The sequence below is a fragment of the Pagrus major genome, chromosome 3 (assembly GCF_040436345.1).
Source record: "Pagrus major chromosome 3, Pma_NU_1.0".
Taxonomy (NCBI): domain Eukaryota; kingdom Metazoa; phylum Chordata; class Actinopteri; order Spariformes; family Sparidae; genus Pagrus; species Pagrus major.
In genome coordinates, this window is record NC_133217.1 from 7,359,194 (window position 1) to 7,384,068 (window position 24,875).

Here is a 24,875-nt window from a genome sequence, read left to right on the forward strand (position 1 = left end):
CATGCGTACACAATCAGAGTAGTGGTGTGAGGTAAAGGCACTCTGAATCTCATCTCCAGTCTTAAATTCCCGTAGGAAACGGGGGATAGGGCGTCAGCATCTTCCCCAGCGTTGAGATTAAAGACAAACAAAGAGTATCCTTGTTCAAACTCTCCCCTGTTGATGCTCAGAGGAAAATCCTTCAAGTGTCTTCCTGTAGCTGTAAACATGTTGTAAAACTCTCTGACAGACACACCGTTGTTAAATTGAGGCTGAAAAGCTTTGGCCGGCACCTGTCTTCCATCCTGACACAAGGGCAAGTACTCAACATCGTTATGAATAAAATTGAAAGGAGACAGATCCCTGCTGCCCGTAAAAGCTTCGTGGTGCACCGTGCCTATCACCACATACTTTGGCATAGTACCCAGAAAGAGGTTCTCTTGGTTGCATATTGTGGTATCAACGCATTTTATAATATACTCAATGATAATTAATCTTTTGTATCATTTATACTTTTGCATAACTTTGCTTGCACTATTGCTCAATATGAACTCATGACATATGAACAATCATGTGTTCTTCTACACAGGCCAACATTCTTTGAGGAAAATTCCCCATGTTTTTGTTTTTTTTACTTTTTTTTTTCTTGTTTTCAGCAGAGTAAAATAACCTTCAACGTTCACTTAAACGTTACCATCGGTGCTAGAAACGTGTAATCAAAACGTCATCCTCATCTGGTAGTTTGTCTTCCCATATCTCAAAGGCCTTTTAACATGTCATGTTTAGCTTCGCTGTCGCCAACCAGTGTGTCAAGTACCGTTTTTATTTTCTCACGAATGCGAGTAGCGAATTTCAAATCGTACAGAAAGGCCTCCACGAGCCCGTGGATCCTGCAGGCAGAGACATGAAGGGACCGTTTCTCAAGAGCGCTTGAGACGGCAGGAATAAGTGTAGCCTTCCAGAGTCTTTTGTTCACTGGGTCAAAATGTGACATGTAGAAGTCATCAGGCTTTTCCTCCAAACATGGGTGCTGGCGCTGGTTTGGATGACTCACCACACAACGTTGCATATATGGGGGCGGGGCTTAACCCTAATCCTGCAATCTCATTGGTCCATCAATAGAGAACAATAGACCTGTCACTTTGACAAGAAGTGCATAATATACCTCTCTGGAGTTGGCTCTCATCAGTGGAGTGCTAGTCTGTGAAAGCACAGCCTGTAGTACATTCCAGCTTCAAACTGGTTCCTCTCCATAAGGCAGGAGGAATCCTCTATGATCATCATGTGTGAGTGCTGCAGGATTGTTTCTTGCCTCCAGAAGTCTTGTAAACAGGAAAGTGACTCATTTCTCTGTGGAGAGTGGATTTCTCATGCAACTCCTAGACTCAGATGGAGTTAATTCATCATCATTTGCCTGAGTAGCATTAATTCTGGTCCTGCACTCTGCCCTACATGTTTTAGAAGTTTTGTAGTAGAATGTAACCATAGTAAGTAGTTAGTGGTTAATGATAACTGGTAATAGTTGCTGTGATGTTAAAGAGAATAATCAAGTGTGAAGAAATCAAAGTGGATGGTTGAAATATGAATTACTCTGCACCATTTGATTGACTATGCACCTATCGATTGAAGTGTGAAATGTAACCACAGATTTAAGAATGAATATGAGGTGTCTGCTGTTAGATGCAGCATATTTATACAAATGGTTCATATTAGGAGGATATATTGGAATGTTAGTTGCTGTTTGGGCCTTCCTGACTTGGAGGTTATTTGGTTAGGGGTACCGGAATGCTGACATGATGGTGCTGCTGTCAAGATAACATATACCAAATTTTATGTCAGCAGAGTCATACAGGCCCTGGGTCAGAGGTGAAGAGGTGCCTCTCTTCTAATCTGTCCCTCTCTTAATATGAACCATATGTTAGAACTAAGTCTTTGACCAAAACAAGCTTGGTATATAAGGAGCTGTCTGCATATTTTCTCAGAGTTTCATTATTCGGCTGGAGGCTCTCCAAGTAACGTTTTACTTGATTACGATACTGGACTTATTGTAATAAATTTGTTATACAACTAAGACAGTGTCGGCGGAGTTTTTCTTCAAACATCTTCAACTGCATCGCCACTGGATATACGACAAAATCATGTAACCAAATATACAACACTTATATTATTTTTAAAAATGCAGTTACAAGAGTGATCAAACATAAAGGGATATATCAAGGGGGAAACTTGTTTTTTTTTTTTAAACTAAGGCCAGAGTCACTGAAAGCTAATGGTGTATTCCTAGGATACCTGTTTTTCTTTTAATTACCAAGGAAAGAGAGAAGGAACTATTGGTGCAGAGATGAGGAAGAGTAAGGACTGGATGAGACTATGAGGCCATGGGAGGAGGTGGGTATTTCCACTCACAGTTTTTGAGTGATATCTCTGGTTCTGCATCATTAATTTGTGGAGTAGTAAATAAATGCAATAAAAGCAAAGTTCAAAAAGTGCCAAAGCAAACGGAGACAATCATACAAATTCAAGGATAGAAGAACTGACGTAATCAAGGCATGATTTTTTAAGTCAGGTCATTTAATCAAATTAAACTTTGTGCTGTCATCAACAAGCCTCAGTATTCTCCTGAATGAACTAGTAAAACACAAACAACATTCACACACTTTTTTCACTCTGTATCATTCTACCGCTCACACACATACACACACACAAGCACACACACACGCACACACACAAAGACATACACAATCAGGTGAAATGTGGATGAAGACAAAACCAAGCAACGGAACAACTAGTTGACTAAAAGCGACATAAAGACTGAAAAGACCCAACAACATTTTTTGGATTTTCAGTGTCTGTTGATCTGAACAGCAGAAAACACAGAAGGCATCCTGACATTTTAACATAAAACAATGGAAGGTGTCAGCTTAAATATCTCACTTAAAACTCTCACACGCATTGCTCATGGAAGCTATTTCAGAGATGCGCTGATACCCAGTGAAAAGAAAACAACGTTTCACGCGCACAACCACAAAATGTAAACAACAATTAAAGTCAGGAAGGAGTGATGAATGTTGTGGAGTGAGGCCTTGGTTTGTTCTCTCAGACAGGAGTGCTTTTGTACCCTTCAAAATAAAAACAGTCATATAAAACAAGACAGATGAGATTAAAAAAAAAAGTCATTCACCGTCATTAAAGTCCTCAGATCATTTGTTTTCTTCCCAATAATCTTCTCATTCCTAAATCCTCCCTCTTCCATCTCCAACTCATTTGGCTCTATAAGGACAAGATGTGCTTTGACCATCCTATAAGTCTTCAAAATAAAAATAAAACATCTCTCAGAACATTTTTTCATTCCACACTTGCTTACTTTGTGCATACAACTCCGTCTTTTTCTACTCTACCACCCACATATGTATAAAAACCCCCCTTCTGTCTGACCCCACAGCCTACACCTTGATCTGAGTTTTACACTCAGTCCCGTCATAGCTCGTCATGGGTGGCAGGTTCGTCTGCTTTGAGTTTGAACTCTGCCTCTGTGATCTTTCCGTCTCCATTGCGGTCCTGGTTGGAGAACATGTTGTCAATGATGCGATAAGGATCGAAGCCCGGAGCCAGGCGGCCTTTACCCTCGGTCACCTGCCGCATGATGTAGTCGGTGAACTATAGAAACAAAGTAGGGATGAAAGAGGTTGAGTTATGGAAAAAGGCAAAAGCAAAAAGGAAAATGTTTCAGATGTACATTAAGTCATCAGCAGGTTATCACGTACCTCAGAGGGCTCCACCTGCTTGTTTTCATCTTTGTCCATCTCAGCGAAAAGGTCAGGAGACACATCTTCGTTCCAGATGAACATGTAGCCCTCAGGTAATCCTTCCTCCATGTCTATCAACTCGATGTCAAACACCAGCACTGCACTCCCTGGTACTTCGTCAGCTTCACACACACACACACACACACACACACACACACACACACACACACACACACACACACAAACAGCATTAGCAATATAAGTTTCCCTCCCTCAACACGACTGCAGCTTGTGCTTAAACTAACATTAAACATTTTTTCAAATGGTTTCATGTTTCATTGATTGCTGTTTTTTATCGTGTTTTACTGCCTTGTTGCATCCCTGACGAGCCACCAGCTACTGTAGTGGCAGAATACTGAGACATTCCCACCTGGCCACATGCCTCTGACAGCTATTAAGAAATGTTGGAATGTCCGGAGCTGTTGCTGACAAATTAGCTAAATGAAAGGTATGTCTAAATGTGCCATTAAGTATAGATCTGGTGGGGATGAATGGGGAAGGCCAATGTCTCATGTAAGTTGATGAAAGCTAGTGTAAGCTTCCAATGTGTAATGTAAACTTTTATTGAAAACTCTGAAATAAATCAATAGTGACAAGTGTTGACACAGGTCACCCATGGCCCAAGGAAGGGAGGGGCCAGGGTGTGACATCTGTAGGTTTTAAAAAACACAACCAAGAATGGTCAAGACACGAGTATGTTTGACGTTCCGAGAATAATAGTGTGTTAAGTGTGTGAAGGAGAGGTATCGCAGGTCCTTCCTTCCTGCTGCTGTTAGACTGTGTAGTGTCTGTGTGTTTCTTATACCTCCTGAGCTCTGAGTGACAGGACAGGATGGGACAGGACCATTGCTTCCCTTTAAGTATATGTGGGAAGGTGCTAACGTAGAGGTCTCATGTCCAGGATAACAACTCATTAGCCCTGTAGTGTGCGTCAGAGAATAGCTAAAGGAAGAGGCCCCACACCGAGGACTGACCAGTTCAGAGGTTCAGGGTTGATTCAACGTATACATTTCGTATACATTTCCTTTGGCTGCTGTGACAGAGAAATTTCCCCATTTGTGGGACAAATAAAGGAATTCTGATTCTGATTCTGAAAAGTGGCAAGGCCAGATCGATCATAATGAAAGAGGGAAGGTCCAGGGGTGTGGAAAGCCACCTGGACCTAAAGTATATAAGCTGAACGATCAGACAGTGTGTTTCAGTCTGGAGGGAACAGCTGTCCTCGAATGAGCAGTTGGAAAGTACCTGATGGCCCCACTGAAAGAATTAGCACCATACAAGGAATATATAATGTTTAAGACAGAGCTGTACTTGCCCGGTATGTATACAATAAAGACTTCATGACATCAGGAGAATACCCAGGGCCCATGGAAGGGAGGGGGCCTGAGAGGGGCTGTTGGTGTTTTTAAAAAACACATCCTAACATAGACATTTCACCGGTATGATGAAATTGTAAAAGCTAATAGTGGAAAAACTGTATTGATCATGGTAAATGAAGAAGGGTTCAAGGGCGTGGCGACCCCAGAACCAAAAGGTATATAAACTGAGTGATCAGAAGAGTGATTCAGTTCCTCCCGGGAGAGCTCACTGCATGTATCTGTTATGTGTAATAAACAACCTTGACCTGAAGACCAGCTGTTTCATCCTTATTGTCAAGACTCCCACTGTGAGTGTGTTTTATAGTCAAACAGTAAAGATAAGTGTTAATTTGAGACAAGTAGTTATCCACTACACTACTCATCTGGGTTTCCATTTTATGTAGCATACTGTTGTTTTACAACTGCAGTTTTTTATCTGGCAAGGGACTGGAGTTTCCAGAATTCACACAGAGCTACACACATACAAATATTTATACACATACACATGTATACCAAGTCCAACTCATGTGGAATTATATACATCCCTTAGACCCTTGATCCTGTTTTGTCTCCTCTTCAAGAATCACTTTAATTATAAAGTGTCCCCGGACAAAATAATTAATACAATACAATACAATACTATGAGAAAGAACAGAGAGTTTTATTTAATCGTCTAGTTAAATGTAGTTCATCACACATGAAAACCAACTCATCAAAAAAAACCTTCCAGCAAGTGTCCTTTATAAGCCATCTGTCAATTTTCGCATGACCACAAGCCTAGCTAGCGTCATGCATCAGAAACCACCACCCACATGTATTTTCCATCATCACTGCAAATCTGCAAATCTGTGTGCACGCGCATGTGTGTGTGTTTGTGAGTGTGTGTGTGTGCATGCATGTGTGTGTGTGTGTGTGTGGCTGTGTGTGACTTACTGACTCCTCTCTCCCCGTAGCCCAGGTGAGGAGGAATTATCAGGTGCCTTTTCTCCCCCACACACATTTCCATCAGTCCTTCCTCCATCCCTGGGACCACCTGGTTTGCTCCCAGGACGATGTTGTAAGTCTTTCCATAGTTATACCTGAAACAAATTGAGTCGGAGTACAAAATAACTGATTAGTTATTCATTTTAATTATTATTTTTAAGAAAGCACACGTTAGAATACACATAAGAAGTAACATATCACTTCTTACAGTGCCCTTCCACATATTTTCTGTAATAGAGCAGTTTTTCCCCTGATTTCTTGTGTGCCTGACAATAACTTCTGAATGATTACTCATTCCTAAAGTTGGCTGAGTGTGAATGAAAGATGAGAAAGAGGTGGAGATTTTGTTGCTTGTCACAGTCAGAATGATCATTTGTGACAGAATATCAGAGGAGTGGAGTCATGTCTGCCTTTTATCAAGTTGTTTCAGTGGGTGAGAAGACAAAACATGGTTTAAATCTGGTATCAAGGACGGCTCTAGACACAACACCTTCTTTCAGGAAAAGCTTATCTTTCATACGTATGATGTATTGTGTATTTTAGTTTATTTTTATTGATATGGGAGTTTTAATTAATGTGTTGTTGAATGCTTTGCTGTCTGTGAGCTCCTACAATTTCCCCAAAACTTTAGTTGATAAGGCAACTCAACTTTAGATGCAAACCGGTTAGGGCTATGATGTGCACCTGGGGAGTAATAGAAATGTTTTGTTTTTTCTTTGCCCTCAGGAAAGAAAATCAAGAAACTAAGGCAGAATGCACAAGCAGAGGAAGTGAAATGTTGTGTAGTCTTGAAGGCGAAGAGAGTAACAGACAATCAGCATATAAAGGGCATATGAAGGAAGGAAATTAACTTGCTACTTCCTCTTGCACTGACAGTATATACCCTTTTATCTCATCCTGTGCAGGATTACAAGACATGCTACAGATTTATACATCTGCAACTGACTGTAGATTGTTGCTGTACTGAAGAGGGATGTTTAACAAAGTGTAGAAGTTGAGAAAACTGACTCAAATACAAGATTCTGTTGGGACCAGTGGACCTCATGTGTTCGTCCTTTTTTCCAAAATGCTGTTTGTCATCATATTCAGTCGGTCAACCACTTTGTGCTAACATATTTCAACAACTATTGAGATTTTGTGCAATCATTCATGGTCCCCCACGAGGATAAATCCAAATGGTCATGATTACCCCCTGATTTTTCCTCTAGTGTCTCACAGGCGTTTACTCACGTGGAGTCGATGGATGTGCCGTCCATCAGAGAGGCGTTATAGTGATATTTGATAAAGTCTCCCTTCTTAGTCTGCCTGCCACACTCTTCTGGCATGTAAGTGACCTTGATCTCTGTGTTGTCTGATGGGTTGTGGAAGTCGATGATGTGAACGTCAAACACCAGCACAGCTGAACCAGGGATCTTCGAGCCTTAGGGGGCCATGGCAAGGGAAAGAAAATGACAGAATTAAAAGCTGCAGACAAACGAGTTAGAAATTATGATAAAGATAGGGATAACTAACCTGTGCCCTCCTCTCCGTAGGCGAGATGTGGGGGGATTGTGATGGTGCGTTTCTCTCCGACACAAACGCCAATCAGACCCTCGTCCATGCCAGCAATCACGTAGCCTCGACCCACATAAGTGTCATAGGTATGATTACGAGAGTAGCTGTAGGACCGAAAATATTAACAAAAGCATTGTTACACTGCCACATAGAGAAGAAACTCACAGTTATCTGCAAACTAAATGCAGTTTGTTTGTATATAACTGCAGTGAGTTGTCATTTAATCACATATAACGATGTTTAAGACACAGAAGAGCACCTGCCAACTTGAAGAGATATCTTCAGGATACAAAATAAATCTGTTGCAGGCGTCTGGTTCGAAGAAAAATCTTACCCCAAAAACCCCTGTGCTTCCGTTGCGACCAACAGTTTGTTTTGGAGGATGCATTTGTGGGTTTTGACAACACAAGCATAGCGTGTGATGGAATTTATTAATATCAAGAGCTTCAAGTTCGGGGAAAAAGTATGTATGTATGAGGAGATGGAAAATGTGTTTGGTTTAACAGACTATCATGAGTCCACAGTGTGTACACAATGTGCAAAATAACCTCTCGATAGCAACAATAACGGTTACAAGGCCTAACCCACACGGCTGCGAAGTGGGGCTTACTGAGCTGTAAGTCATTGAAGTAGCAGCTTCCGTTCCTTCAAGCAGTTCAGATATTATTTGTCAACCTTACAGAGATTTTGTAAAGTAATAACAAGAAATTCTTAGAAAGAACTGACTCCTTAATTTGGTAGATTGTACAGTATATGCCATTGTGTACCCTTTTTTATAGTTGCCACATGCAGTGATAGGCATGATTAAACAGCCAGGAGCTTATGATATTTTAATATTTTAAAATAACTGTTTTATATTAATAGTTTTAGACCTTTAGGACATAATGACTGCTTGTCATTCTGCCAGTCTCTTCATAAAAGTAACCACATATGACTAATCCACTGTTGTGGGTAGCAGCACAAGAGCAAAGGAGTTTCAGAACTACTCAGAGAACACATTATTAGACAATGGAAACAGGACATTTCCAGCAGTTGTTCTTAAGTTTCGATTCATCGCTCTATTCATCGTCAGTGAACAGAGAAATACTGCCATCCTAAGGCTGAATGAGGAACAACAGAGATTTAAAAAGTAATAAGTAAATAATCCAGAGATTTACTCTGTGACTGTTAAACACTGACACACACCTGGAATCAAAAAATGTTCCATCGAGGAGGCTGCCGTTGTAGTGGTAGCGCACAAAGTCTCCAGAGACGGACTTCCTCGTGCAGGACTCCGGCACCACCTGATTGGTCACCGTGATCCCGTCTCTGGGGTTGTGGAGGTCCAGAAGTACGACGTCAAACACCAGGGACGCCTGTCCTGGGATGTCGCTGCCTGGAGAGAGAAGGACAAGAGAGGTTGAGGAAAAGGAGTGAGACAAGTGTGGAGAAAGAGATGAAGGAGAAGATGACATGAACTACAAACATACTCTTCATCATTCGTCTTCTAATCATGACCAGGACCAATTCCTAATATTAACCAAGTATCCTCCAAATGGACCATGAGTTAAAATTATCTAGTGAAACTATCCCAAGAATAAAACATCAGTACAAATAATGAAAATGTGACTTAAACATGACACAACATAGCAAAGAAACATTCATTTATGTTGTTTATTTATGTGGACTATGTTGTTATTTTCTCTCCCTCACACTGGACATATTTTGCTTCTTTATTGTTGGAGATAATTATTCATAAAGATATTGCTGGAGGATAGAAATTACTTGAAGACCCTGACTTTTGTACGCTCAGTAAGGCATTTGAACTTAACATTGTGCTCTTTCACTTGTAACCAGTTGCGAGTTTTCACACATTCACTCCATATCCTTTTGTTTACACAGCAGACATTGTTAAAGTTCAGCATGGCCTTCAGATAAACTGTTCATGTAAGCATCAGTAAGTCTCTATTCTCCATCTCTGACCAGACTGAGAGGGTAAAGGAAGATGAGATGTAGTTTAACTGCATACATGCGTGATGTACTGCCATCTTGTGCTCCAAGTGTGCAACTACAGCACTTGTTGCTTTGCACTTAAGTCTCTTGTTATTCTTAAAGGAGTTGAAGCTTTTAAGGGCGACAGGAACGTGATCAGATTCAAGGAAACAGATAATAAAGAAACTGTTCGTACTCACCGTCTCCGTTCTCTCCATATCCAAGTGAGGGAGGCATTGTGATGATGCGTCTCTCTCCAACACACATTCCCAGAAGGCCCTGATCCATACCGGCAATCAGCCACCCAATCCCAACGTAAGTGTCATAGGTACGCATACGGGTGTGGCTGCCATGAAGGATGGAAGAGAGATTGGTCATGTATGTGTGTGCGGGTGCATTTTGACTGTGTGTGAATGAGATATTATACAGAACAAACCTGGAATCAAACAGCGTCCCGTCCAGCAGGGTGCCATTGTAGTGGTAGCGAACGTAGTCGGACACCTCCACCTTTCTGTCGCAGGTTGAGGGCGTGTGGTAGGTGTTGATCTGGACGCCGTCCTCTGGGTTCCACACATCGAGCAGCAGGACGTCAAAGTGGAGGATGGAGTCCGCAGGGATGATGTCACCTGGAGAGGAGAGGAAAGCTAGTCATTCAAACAGGCTCTTCATATCTGTTTAATTATAGAACGAATGGTTGCTGGCTGATTATTATGCTTATATTTGGGTCAGTAAGGGTCTCATACTGTGAGTAATCATGTGGCTGATCAATGAGTCCGCTGACATAAATTTGATCAAAAAATATGTTGTTAATTAATTAATTAATAAATCATTTCAGTCATTCTTAAATCAAAAATGCCTGATATTTTCTACTTCAAGCTTCTCAAACATCAGCATTTGATACTTTTTGTTTGTAAACTGAATGCTTACAACCACAATAAATCTCTGCACTCCCTGCTCATCCCTCTTTATTACTGCCTGGCCACAAGGTACCACTTGTAATATCAGGACCAAGTGTATTATCAGACCAACACCTTTCTGCTTAAAGGTGCTATTTGTAAGAAAAGTTTATTTCTGAATCTCATTCCCAACTCGTCAAATAATGACACTTTGGGATGATGGACAAATCAAATCAAATAATCTGCAGATGAATCGATTATGAAAACAATTGTGAGTCACAGCCCTGGTAGTAGGTGTGTAAGTGTAAGTGAAGTAAACTCCTCCTCATGTTATCAAATCCCCGGTTATAACACTTATTATCTCAACCAGCTGTGTTTGCAAACATGAGCACGAGCCACTTTTTACTCACTTACTACTCCTGAGAATAAAATGCCTGAAGCAGTTTTCTCTCACTGTTGCTTTTAGATACATGTGAAGTTGTCTTTTGAGCCTTCAGCAGCTCGACAAGTGTTCAGGAGACATAATAAGGAGAAGAAGGAGAAGCTAAGGAGATGGGAGGAGGGGTGCAGACAGGACAGGGTGTGTGGCAGCCATTACATCTTTATTCCTGATGAGCTGGCAGCAGGTCTCTTTCCGGTTCAAATCTCTGTCTATCTCACCTCTGTGTTTTCTTCTTTCTGTCTGATTTTCCCTCTAATGCGGACTGGGGTAGAGGACTATAGCCTCAGATTTTTCCTGTCCACACATGCCTCTTCTCTGTCCCATTATCTAACTATGTCATGCACACACACATAGACACACATGAATACACACACTGACGCACCAGCCTGTAGAGCCTCAACATACAATCGTATTCACATTTTCTGGCACAGACATACAGCGGACAGAGGCCCAGAGAGTTTATCTGCCCACCGCCGATGCTCCAGCATCTGCAGTGCAGTTAGTCTTGATCCAAAGCAGCTTCCTCTGGCCTGCTTCCTGGTCTGTGATGTCCCTCTGACATCATCAACATGGACGCTTGGGGGCAGCCCACTTCCTCTTCGCTTCGCCTGACTCCAGTACAACAGGGCTTTCTGTACAACTACTGTAATTTTTGTCGCTTATGCTCCTGCCAATATCTGACCAAGTTCTCTCTTTGTCGTGGCGAGCAGCGCCAGCGGTGTGCTCACTCATCTGTGTATTTATAATGACTGTCGAGGGGAATAAATACCGGCCTGTCCTCAAACTGTTATATTCTGTCCTGACTGATTCAGAACAATCAGTAATGATGCGACACAGGGATGACAGGAAGTTATAAACATACACACCATATCCACGCTTTCCATAGGCGAGGTGAGGGGGGATCTTCACCAGACTTCTCTCGTTGACACACATCCCCACCAGAGCTTTGTCCATCCCTTCGATCAGCTGCTTCTTGCCAACAAACACGTTGTACGTGCTGCCACGGTCATAACTGAAACAGATGGAGCACAATTAAAATAAAGAAGGAAAAAAAATAGGCAGAACATTCACATGATGTCATACTGACCAGGGACTCTGGAAAGAATGGATACACCAAGATCTTTCTAAAGTAACTCATGCAAATTATACTTTTATTTACACACTGACATTTTGTGCCTGGACTACAGTTATTCAGGGTGTGAGGTTCAAACACTCCATCTTTATTGCATATAATTTCTTTAAATGTGTCATCCTGGTACACATGGCCGGTTTAAAATGTGTACAATTTGACTTTATTCATGAATATAAGTGCGTACAGGGCCACAAAATTAGTTAAAGGGTTAGATCTTTTATTCTTTTTCTTTTTCTACATTTCTTTCAGCGTGTAATAAAGGTTCTTCATGTAAAAAGTCTTGAAAGTTAAAAAGCCCAACGTCCACACCAACAGTAGCTCCTCTCTCCCACAGAAAACACTGCTCCTGAAATGCCTCGTCAGAAGTCCCTCCTTTAATTCCATGACTTTATGACATCACACTATGTAGCCATGTCACACATTTGCATAATGTATGCCTATATTCACAGTAGAAGTGAAGCTAACTGGAAAATGAAAACGTGACAGAGCTGACTGGAGACACACTGAGTGATGCTGGCTCAGGCGTGCTTGAGCTGACCAATCAGAGCAGACTGGGTGTTCAGGAGGTGGGGCCTTAAAGAGAGAGGAGCTAAAACAGAGCTGCAGCACTGGACAGTATGAGAATCCTGATGTGTTTTTGAGCATTAAAGCATGTAAACCTATTCTAGCTATTCTAGTAGTAGTAACCTGAAAATGAGAACAATATGATAACAATAAGATAAAGAAATAAATTATGATATATTATTACAGATAAGACACCCCAGCAGTTACATTAATTAATTAAAATGAGCTCCACCTCAACCAGCTCCAACTTTATAGTGATTAACACATTAATACATGAATAATTAATATATAATTAGCATAATGACTACTCTTACAGCTGGGCAGGTGATCACCGATACAGTGTTATAACTGTTGACTGCGTCAAAAGTTCCCAAAAGGGGAGTTCAGGGACCTTCAGATGTCCTGGAAGCGGTTCAACTTTGAGCATCAGGACCTGGTCCACAGGTTTCAATGAGCATTAAGCTGAAATGACTCTATAATGTCTCATCTAATGAAAAAAACTCTCCTTTTGGGGATCATTTGTGTAAGCTCACTGTTGGTAGTTGAAATGGTAAGTTTCGGAGCTCTTGGTTGAAGCATTCATAGATCCAGAGCTCAGCCTGCCAGCCTGCCTGCGTGGCTAACAGGGACGAACCACTAAACGCGCACTTTTACGCACCGCGCACGGTGTTCTCACGGTGCAGCCGGTCTGCTCTGCACGGTGAGACTTTGACGCGAGGCTCAAATCAATCCTTTGCTTGATACTCACCTGGAGTCGAACTTCTTGCCGTCCGGAAACGTGCCAATGTAGTGATACCTGACATAATCCCCTACTTTGACTGCGCGCACACACTGCTCTGGCACGAAAGTTTTCTCAATGAGGATGTCGTCTAACGGGACCGGAGGAGCGTTGCAGGCGGCGAACGCCACCAGAACCGACAGAAATAACATCCGCAGCACACACTGGATCATCTTCACTGCCGTCAAACTCTGAGCCGCTGGAGATAACTGGGGTACGGCCTGTATGTGTGTACGCTGCCTCCCTGTTCTCTGCTACTTCGGTTTCCTTTACTCCGACTTGGACAGAAGTCCTGCCCCCCGGTCCCAGCGCAGGAATGATCACGTGTCAAGGCGGACACAAAGTGCACCACATCCGGTTCAACTATGACGCTAAAACCTCAACATGCCAACCTAAATGCGACGTTTTACTCATAAAACTCAGATAGATAGTGATGAGAACCTGCGCTCTTGTGTTTGTACGAGAAATAAATTAACACAAATAAAGCTTAAGAAGCCATTCGTGCTTTTATTTTGAAATTACAGTCTACTTTTCCTGTCCCGCCCTGCTTCTCTCTCGCTGCCTTGACGCACTTTTAGATTGAATGGGGTCGTTTTGGGCACCACGTATTGCTCCTGCGCAGTGCAGCCTCTGAGATGTGTCAACGTGGAAACGTAGGGGTCTCCACACACACACACACACACACACACACACACACACACATACACACACAGCTGCAGCAGACACATCCCCCTCTGGATCCATTTAAATCAATGTACTGCACACATCTGGATGCGCCTCTGGATTGTTATAAAATTGAACAAAGAGCAGGACGCGTAAAGCTGATTCTTGGACGGTGTTCTACATGTTTCCTCATGTTGTGTTGTTGGGGTTCAGGCCTGTTGGAGGGGGGGGAGAGCAGGCAGGAATGTCTCTACGTGGCAGTGGGAGGGGGAGGGACGCTCCGGCCTTACCAGGGGTTTAATTAGTGATCGAGAGGAAGCAATTTATAACTTTGAAGGGAAGTATTTTATAGAATAATATTCAATTACAGTGCTCATGTAATGTAAAACCCAGAACTTCTACCTCAGTCATCTTGTGAAGTTATTAAAAGTCACCTCTGTGGCAGCAAAGTAAATGTACTGTATTTGGACAGAACAGCAGCAGTGATTTAACTTTTGTGATTTAGTGGGAGGAGTAGCTCCACCCGCTGGAGAGCGTCTGCTCCTGCCCGGGGGAGGGGAGACTTTGTCCGGATACGTGGTGGAACTTGAGGCGGTCCTAGAGACCCACGCACACCGACAGTCCGGGATCATCCCAGCCAGCCTCTGCACCAAACTTTCAAAAATGGCACCCTCCACTTCTTCCCAACTCTTCTCTGCGCTCGTAATCGCGCTCCTCGCCTCTGTTGTGGACTCGCAGTATGAGAAATACAGCTTCAGGAGTTTCCCCAGGAATGAGCTGATGCCTCTGGAGTCCGCGTACAAATACGCGCTGGACCAGTACACCGGGGAGAAGTGGAAGGAGACGGTGGAGTACATGGAGGTGTCTCTGCGGCTCTACCGGCTGCTGCGGGACAGCGAGGCCTTCTGCAACCTCAACTGCAGCTCCATGAGGCTGGAAGACGAGCACAAGTTTGAGGAGTTTCCAGAGTTGCGGGCGTTTGGGAACGTGATGAAGAGGGCGCAGTGCCTGAAGCGCTGCAAACAGGGGCTGCCTGCTTTCAGGCAGACCATGCCGAGCAGGGACACCATAGACGAGTTTGAGAGGAGGGAGCCGTACAAATACCTGCAGTTCGCTTACTTTAAGGTAAGCGATAATATGTGGGGTCATCAGGAGGGTCAGGGGTCAAACTTAGAGGACGTGTAGGACTCTACATGTTCGTTTACCTCAGGATGATGATCAGTATGGTTTCACAGTGCACCCACACTTTCTATTTTTACTTCACTGACAGTGATTTTTCTAGAAATGCGTTCTGACGTCACCTACGTGCCACGGATGCAGGGGGGCTCGGTTTTGCCAGAAGGGAGGTCCTGAGCTTTGCTCTGTGTTTACTTGTGTTTCCTTCTTCCAATTAAGAAGTCAAAGCACAAAGACACTAATAAACAGTGGTGGAAGAAGTACTCAGGTCTTTTACTCAAGTAAGAGCAGCAAGTGTGTTCAAAAAATACTCTTTTCAAATACTCTTTTTACTTTTTTACTCAAGTGATACCTTCAAAATATGCTTAAAGTACCTAAAACAATAGTACTCGTTATGCAGAATGGCATACTTGAATAATATACAGTATATTCTATCATTAGATTATAATTATTGATGCAGTGATGTGTTCACCACTTTAATGTTGCATCTGATAAAGGTGGTTTAACTACTTTATAAAGCTTGTGAGTTTCCCTTTGCGGCTCAGCAAAGTTTTAACTTAATATATGATATATTACATCATAATTTGTTTGTTGCTCGACAAATAACTATATTTTGTATTGGGATGTCGCAATATTCAGGATAACCATGTGCATCTGTTCATCTGGTTGCTTTTTCACAAGTAATTGAGTGTAATTGTCCTTTTTGAACACTTTTTGAACAGTTATGGCTACAGACCCTCTCCACCTCCCTACACTCATATTTTGAGGGTAATATATTTGCCAAAAACGAGACACAGCGCAAAGTAAACAAAGTCTTAGATCGATTTCTCATATTTCTATGGATATCATGATTGTATCGTTATTGTGAATTTTCCAGGCATAGTTTGGGTCCACTTGTACTCATGCACAATGTTATGTAGTATTACAGTAATACCATTATATACTGAATATGTGTGGGCTGTAATCTGAAGTATCACACAATTAATTCTGAGTGATCACGTTTGTCCTATGAGGAAACATTCTGTCCTCGCAGTCTCTTCCAGAATGGTCACTGAATGGTTTAATTTGTGTGAAGATTATATGAATCACAAGATTTGGTCTTCAGATGTGACCCAGTGAACATCCACAGGAGATTTCTGACTGTCATGTTTGGCAGCTCTTTTCTCCCACTACCACTTTCAAAACGCTAAGTGAGAAGATGTCTAGCCTCCAGTCGAGTTACAGAGACGAGATGATCTCTGTTAATGAGCGTTTAAGCTGTAGGCGTTAGTCGTTAGTAGTTCTGGCTCTAATTTGTCATCGATCTGCATGTAACACCGGGATTCATGAGGTTTCAGTGTATTATTATTCGTACCATACTGTAGCATTTGCATGGCATTTGTATTATATCCTCTAAGTGTTCACAATGTGTTTCTGTGTTATTTCTCCCAGTCTGATAACCTGGCCAAGGCAGTGTCTGCCGCCCACACCTTCCTGCTGAAACACCCCAATGATGAGATGATGCAGAGGAACATGGCCTACTACAAGAGTCTGCCTGGAGCTGACGAACACCTCAAAGACCTGGAGACCAAATCTTATGAGGTACACACACAAACACACACAGAATCAGGTTCTCCTTAGTTTGCACGGTGAGAAGACAAAATAAAGAGGCTACTTGCATGTTGGAGTCACACCCACATGTCTTTGTGGACACCAAACCATCCTATTATTGGCTCTGTGGGTGTGCTGATGTGGTCAGAGCCTGTGGTGAACAAGCCACATCATAGGAGGATTCATTCATTCACAAGTTCTTGCCAAAGTGGGGCCCAGGGGCCTTTTGTGGACCTCGGCAGGGCTTAAAATAAAAAGTTGAGGATTCATCTCCACTCTGTTGTTTTTTTTTTAATATAAATAAATGTATATGTTTGGATTTTATTTGTGTTTTTCCTGATGTACTGTCAGGTTTATAGCCTGGTTCTGAGAGAAGAGATATTTTGTTAGTTTTTATATCTGCAATGACAAATAAACTTAAAGGTCATTTCATTACCTTAGAGTGAGCCTTTTATATCTACAGAGGGAGCGGGTCCTCTTCCACCACGTTTCTACAGTAGCCCAGAATATACAAACCAAACACCGACTCCAGAAAGGGACTTTTGCATTTGCAAGTTTTTAGCAGCCACCGTAGGGCGAGGTTGTGACGAGGAGCATTCAGTTGGTTACAATCTGCAACTGCACTGCTAGATGCCACTAAACCCTACACACTGGACCTCATAAGACTGATACAGACCATTCAATTTAAAATGAACATTAAATGACTGATTGATATGTCCTTGTGTATGTGTTATTGCAGACATTGTTTGTGCGTGCGGTGCGGGCGTATAACGGAGAAAACTTCCGGACCTCGGTGTCAGACATGGAGTTGGCCTTGCGGGACTTCCTGAAGGTCTACGACGAGTGTTTGGCTGCGTCCGAGGGCCCCAGGGACGTCAAAGACTTTAAAGACTTCTACCCCTCCATCGCTGGTCAGCTCAGCTCAGTTCTGACTGTAATCTGTTTCCTGTTTCTTGTTGTTGCTATGTTAAATCTTCTTTTCCTTTCATCATCTTATTTTCATTTGTTCTTGGTTTGATTCCTCAGATCACTACATAGAGGTCCTTGACAGAAAAGTGACGTGTGAAAATGACCTGACACCTGTCGTAGGAGGCTTCGTCGTTGAGAAGTTCGTGGCCACCATGTACCACTATCTGCAGTTTGCCTATTACAAATGTGAGTAGCTTGTCATTAACATTTTCGTTACCGCTGACTGACATGATGTGCATGTTAGACTTTCCTTAGAAATGTAGTCATGACAGCAAATCCCTGCATTCACTGTTGTAACTGTTGTGTTTTCAGTGAATGACCTGAAGAACGCAGTGCCATGTGCAGCCAGCTACATGCTCTTTGACCCCAACGATGAAGTTATGAAGAATAACGTGGCCTATTACCAGTTCCACAAAAGCCAGTGGGAACTGACAGAGGAGGACTTCCTCCCCAGATCAGTGAGACATATAAATGACTACAAACCTTATGCACTCACACTGAAGTGCTCACAGTTCCTGTCGGGGGAAAAAACAGGTTTTCAGGGAGAATGAAAATCAAAACCCTTTATTCAATCAGGCTGATTATCTTGAAACGGCGACCAGTTTCGACCTAACCAATATGCCTGGCTAAACAAACAAGATACAACATGATAGTTAATGAGCTCTCGAGGTGCTAGCAGGCAGATTTCTTTGGACAGAGCAAGAATGACTATTTCTGTTTTCCAGTCTTTATGTCAAGCTAAGCTAACTATCAACTGTCTTGTGCTTTACACTCAACAGTCAGACTGCAACTCGATAACTTGATTCTCAAAATGACCAAATGACAACTATGACTGTTATTAATTTAGATAATGTAACCTAGAGAGTCTTTTAGTCTGTTAGATGAGAAAATTGATAACACTCATTTTGCACAGTGAATATAAAACTACTGCCAGCAGCCTGTTAGTTTAGCTTAGCAGAAAGACTTGAATCAAAGGATAAAATCAAAGCTATCCTTGTTCTGTCTGAAGCCAACAAAAGACTCCTACCAGCACCTCTAAAACTCACAGTTGTAAATGTAATATCTTGTTTGTTAAAAACGTCTACAAAGTAAGCCTGAAAACAACATGTTTTGGTTTCCCCCCCGAGATATTTCTTGGCTGGTGCAGGGACTTTGTGATGTCTTCTTTGGACAGAACCAAGGTCCCTGTTTCCCCCTGTTTGCAGTCTTTGTGCTAAGCCAAGCCAAGCTAACCAGCAGCTGGTAGCTTCATATTTCAAGGACAAATATGATGGTCATATCAATCTTAAAATGTGACTCACAATAAAGCATCTAAGCTTTATTTCCCATTTCTGGACTACACTGATGTGAAATTGAGTCAGCACTTGGATTCTGCCTTCTTTCCCTGTTTCATGTCATTAAGTCACTTTAACATAAATTTTACCTGTGTGTGTGTGTGTGTGTGTGTGTGTGTGTGTGTGTGTGTGTGTGCGCGCGCTACAGGAGGCATTGCGGTACTACAATCAGACCACCATGCAGCTACAGATGCTGGAGTTCTCCAGACAGCGCCTGGTGAGCGACGATGAGGTGCGTGCCAGTGTTTACATATTTCTGTGTTGGTGCATCACAGGATGCCTCTAGCCTGGAGGTTATCTTTGGTCAAGTGAAGGGAACATTAGGAACAGCCCAGCCTGTAAAAGAGATCTGCATGATTCCCATGAAATCAGTTAAAGTCTGGATTAGGTTGTTTGCGGCTCTCTCAGGCTCTGTCCTTGTGTAACTTATGGAAAAACCCTGGATACCTCACTCTGGTCACATGACTCCCTGCAGTACAATGTGGGCCCTGTGTTTACCAGGCTGCAGTATGACAGGCGGCCACGGGGTGGCAGTATGACACAGGGATTTCTTTAGGTTGTTATGATGCAGCACAAGAACTGTGGCCATCAGGGCAACCCAACATAAGCCAGGATTACATGCAGCATGTGGTAAATACCATTCAGTTCTTGACTGTAATCTCTTCAGTAATGCCAGGTATGACAAATCACAGATAAAACTGAGTGTCAGATTTTATGCTAAGTCACTTGGTGCAGATGTCACTTTAAACAAAACACACCCTCCTGAGCTGTTTTCCCCCCTTTTCTCTCATAATGTGTCTGCAGGGAGAGGTGGTGGAGTTTTTAGATGAGTTCCTGGATGAAGATAATCACCCCATGTTGGAAGGTCCACCGCAACACTGAGAAACAAACACAAACAACAAAACAGCACCAACACTCCCCAGTTTGTATTTATTGGGTTTTGTACAAGGCTCTGATTGGTCACTGTGTTCTTACCTGTAGATCCAAATCCTGAATATTTTTTAATTCTCCTATTTTGTGCACTAAATATCCAGTTGAGTGGTATGGACATACTGTACAGCACAGTGGCTAAATGATTTAAAGACAATTATGAGAATAGAGATTTAAATATTTTTACTTGCTTGTTTTTGGATTCATTCCTTCACTGTGAATCATGTTTGTTTTCTTGCAAAGATGGCAATTTTTACAATGAATTGATAATAAAACTTCAGGTCTTTGAAGTGATTGTCACAGTGTTGTTGTAATAGTCCAGCTGTTTTTGTTTATTACATTTTATTTAATTTCATGGAGTCATAAGACTATATTCAAACAAACAATGAAGAGGAACAGAATAGGTGTATACAAATCAAAACAAGATCATGCCACTCTGTGATTGATGGTGCGTAAGCTGACTTCAACTGTTGGATGAGAAGTCACCTACAAAACATGATAGCGGCCTGGACCGATTCAGTATGAATAGAGGGAATTGTGTCTTTTAAGGTGGACGGGGTCCCCCAACAAAAAATGAACTGATGCAAAAGGGGACTTCATGAGCAACTATCCTCAGGACACAGGTCATTTTTCAGGGAAATGATAATGCTACACTTCAGTAATAGCATAGAATAGTGAAGTGATGCTTCATGACCCTTATCTTTCCTTTTTGGGAGCTGAAGGAGTTTAGTCAAACAGACAACCTACTTCTAAAATTAATAAAGTTCCTTTGGCACATGTGCGGTGTAGCCTGAAGTCATGTCTAATAGCAAGATTACTACCTCGGCTATCATGTTGGCTGTATGTGGGATCAAACAACATAATCATGATCTGAAATGATGAACTTACTGTCACATAAGACAGGTGGAACAAGGGGACTTTTGTTTAAAATGTACTCAAATGATTAACAACAACAATTATTAATATCCTGATTCAGTCTTTTTGACCTGGAATGAGCAGATGGAGAGTATAAGGAGTGAACAAGCAAAGCAGGATGTTTGTGAGGGTCCTTCAGACAAAACCCAGGGCTGTGCTGAGCAGAGAGACATCCAGAGAGAACACTGAGTTGTTTAATAATGTTTGAACATTGAGTCTCTGTGCAGTTTGTCACACGGTGATGTTAAAAACCCACTGGGGAACATTCTCGCTGTATTACAGTGTCTCTCTCTGCGTACTCATTCCTCTCCTGCCTGTATTTATCCGTCTCTTTTATTACTTCTCCCTTGCCAGTGCTTTATCTTTCATCTGCCCCCTTTTGTTATTTTCAAACATTTTTGTAATATACCACATGGCTGATAGGAGTGGCTTGGTTTTAAATTAAAATAATGAGCTGATTGCAGAAATCAAGACTTAAAAAACACATGTTTAGGGGTTTATTGTGACTTAGAGAACACATTTACAGTACACATTTCATCCCGACATCACACACATCAGGCTGTTTGAGATGAAGAAGAAAGAGACATGGAGAAATATTAGCAACTTGTGAATGAAAGTCAGCAAGTTTTTTTTCCCTTTGTTTTGCCTAAAATGTAACAGTATTTTTCACATAACTCAGGTGATCAATATATTTTAGTCTTCAGGCATGAATCATGTGAAACCTGGTGTGTAACCTACAGTGTGGTCTTAATTTATTATATTACAGTTCTCGTGTTTAAAGTGAGTGTCTAAAAGTGGGTGAATTGAGAGGCACTGGTGAAGAACCAGAATTTATTTCCCTCACACCAGTAATGTGTACAGCAAGTAATTACAGTTCATATTTACAGGAACACATAGACAACAGGTACTTTATTCCCCATTCTCGCACCACATTAGGTCAATTCAGGTTCAGACAGCACAATATGGAAATTAAAAAACAATGGAGAAACTCATCAAATCAGAAAAACCAATCTATGTTAGACAGATGCATATTTAACGATCATTCATGAATGATGACCACCGACTTTTGTCATTAATTACAAGTGAAGCACTTTCTATTTGAGTTATTGCCATTATTTTGTCTCTATACATCACCAGAATCACAAACTCTAATATCTAAGTTCAAACCCTTTTATAGCTATCTAAATTTATTTACATTTGCACCTTTTTATGAGCTTTTTTTTATTTTAACATTTGACCTTGCTCAAGTATTTGGCACAGTACGGAAACATCAAGAGTGTAAATATCACAGAATCATTCAGAGCTGTAGTACACTGTAAAATCCTTCATTTTTTAAACTAGGACTGGACAATAAACTAAATGTATATATGAATTTCTAACCAAGCTAAATTTAGTTATATCGCAATTATTTGATGAGCAAATAGTCTGAATTCACAAATGATTAAAAATAGCACAACAACCAATACCTAACTAGACATTATAATAACAAATCTTCCCCTGGTCGAGTCCAGAAACACCTCTTTAACTTATCATACTGTGATTTATAAAACCAAACAGCAGAACACAGGTAAGGAAATTTGATGTATGGGAAAAGTAAGGAAATCCACTGATGTATTAAAAGTATTTAGCATTATATTATCATTACAAAGCTGAATGTCACAATTTCTCATAATATACATTTAAGGCTATGTGGTCCAGCCCTAATTTGGCTTACCCATCTCTACATTATATTTAGAAATCTAATTACTGTTTATATTGAAAACCCTAACCAGCAGAATATGTCAGACTATTACTATTGGTAATCCTTTAAAGGTGCAATATGTAAGAATTGGCCCACTTGTCAAAGGTCAAAGGTTACTGCTGCTCATTGTACTCGTTGCTGTTGCTATCTTCAGCCGTTTTCACACAGCCTGCTCAAGGTGAGAATTTTGTGTTATATTATTTTTCATCGAGGTTCTGTATAACACCTACAAGGACAGAATGGGGGGAATTGGGACGGAGATGTGATGTGTTGATAACGTGTTACATGTGTGACCCAACACTTTAAAAAGCAGCTACCAGAAGCTAGCAGCAGGAATCAAAAATGTCCATTAATATGGGAGACAATGATGTCTGGGAGCACCTTACTATCCAGAGGACGTTACAGGGACAGTAAATGATTGTTTTTGCCATGTTGTGCCATTGTTATTGTTTAAAATCACTGCCTGACACATATGTTGTACGTCACACTAGACGCCGACGCTGTTGTGCTACATGTCTCGCTTCTTTTACTTCCAGAACGCCTGCGTGCCATCTGATATCTCACACTGGGGTGGCATTACGCCTGTGTTGTTTTGTTCATTGCAGCACCATTGCACAATCTCTGTGTAGAAAAGGCAAATGGCTGTGGCTACTATCTGCCATTAGCTAGTTAGCTCAGTTAGCTGCTAGTGCCCTAAGCTGACTCGAGTCTGCCCTGACCCTGACTGAACTGGGCCAGATTGGTGACAGAAGATACAGTATGGAATTGATTTACAGCGGCTCTGACCAGGACTGACTCTGGGACAACAAAGACACGGCAGGTGAGGACAGGAGAGGCTTGAAGCAGAGTAGCCAGCTCGCCACTCAATCTCCCAATCTAAACTACGGGGGGCCATACTATCAGACTATCGCCTCTTGTGGTACAAAGTGGTATACGAGGCAGGAGAGACTAACTGGTTAGCATGCTAACTTCAGCAGACATGGATGTCTTTGACATAACATCAACACTGTTGTTTCTTCACATTCTGTTGATTATTTTCGTTAATCTTTGATTAATATTACATATTGCACCTTTAAGTTACAACTATAACATTGGGGGTTGTGATTTGAGTTTTTATCTTTTGCCACGGCAGCACCGCAATGTTTGATGTCTGCTGAGTGCCGACAGCAAACACAACACACCGCTGACCGGCGGATTGCACTGACCTGAGACACATACACACACACACACACATTCAGAAACACAGAAAGGGGCTGAGTCTGCAGTCTGGACGGACACTCGCTCTACATCTCTCACCAGCCGACTGTCAAAATCAACAGGGGCGGGAAGATCTTCAAACGTTTCACCTGTCATCCTTCTTTCTCACACCTTTTCCCAGCATACCGCTTATCCAACGGTCTCTTCTGGTCCGATTATAGTCATGTTTTTTTCCGCTAAAGCTGGTTTGACAGAAGCCTGGTCGTTCATTTCAGCCCAAATCTGCTGCGATGATCTGAAATGCTCTGAAGTTCGACGCTCTCGTCAGGGATCAACATACAGTATTTTCATCAACACATAACTCAGACACACAGAAAAGATTGAGAATCAAAACAACACAGCTAAATCAACAAGCAGTCAATGAAGTCAACAAAACAGCAACGCAACACGGGAAGTCTTTACCATACTGTCCAAGAGCTTTGGAGGTTGAAGTCTCAGTTCATGTATTCACGCAGACAGACATGCCTTCTTCTTGTGGTTTTCCTACTTGGTCATTTCCTTAAAATCTCTTTTTTCTGTTACTGGAGTTGAGTCCAGTCCAGACACAGCCCCTCCACCTGTCCAGCTAGTCGTCAGAGCTTTGAAAATAATAGGTGGGTATAACAAAGATGGGTAATTGGAAACTGTTTCACTCAGGTTTCTTGATGTTAAGCATCACTGTCTTACAGAATTTTCTGCATCCCTTTGGTAAGTGTTTGCTCTACAAATCTGTTCATACCTACCCAAAATCTTCAATTACGAAGTATTTTCTAGCAAGATGAGGGGCTGTGCTTTCCTCTTAAATTCATCTGAATCTTCCCGTCCCTCCTAAATGTCTCTGTCCCTTCCTATTACTT

The 24,875-nt window shown here is 41.8% G+C and overlaps 2 protein-coding genes across 2 annotated transcripts; one reads left to right on the forward strand and one right to left on the reverse strand.

Moving 5' to 3' along the window:
- Window positions 1-2,529: 2,529 nt before the first annotated feature.
- fkbp9 (FKBP prolyl isomerase 9) lies at window positions 2,530-13,690 on the reverse strand. The gene is made up of 10 exons (XM_073463199.1): window positions 13,435-13,690; window positions 11,857-12,002; window positions 10,089-10,278; window positions 9,853-9,998; window positions 8,867-9,056; window positions 7,640-7,785; window positions 7,358-7,547; window positions 6,077-6,222; window positions 3,744-3,907; window positions 2,530-3,636 (listed from the first exon to the last, which is right to left on the reverse strand). The coding sequence occupies exons 1-10, from the start codon at window positions 13,635-13,637 to the stop codon at window positions 3,457-3,459; spliced, it is 1,701 nt and encodes a 566-aa protein (XP_073319300.1). The 5' UTR covers window positions 13,638-13,690; the 3' UTR covers window positions 2,530-3,456.
- A 948-nt stretch (window positions 13,691-14,638) lies between these two features.
- crtap (cartilage associated protein) lies at window positions 14,639-20,407 on the forward strand. Its single transcript, XM_073463238.1, has 7 exons — window positions 14,639-15,252; window positions 16,735-16,884; window positions 17,633-17,804; window positions 17,920-18,048; window positions 18,175-18,320; window positions 19,345-19,428; window positions 20,001-20,407. The coding sequence occupies exons 1-7, from the start codon at window positions 14,791-14,793 to the stop codon at window positions 20,076-20,078; spliced, it is 1,221 nt and encodes a 406-aa protein (XP_073319339.1). The 5' UTR covers window positions 14,639-14,790; the 3' UTR covers window positions 20,079-20,407.
- Window positions 20,408-24,875: the final 4,468 nt, after the last annotated feature.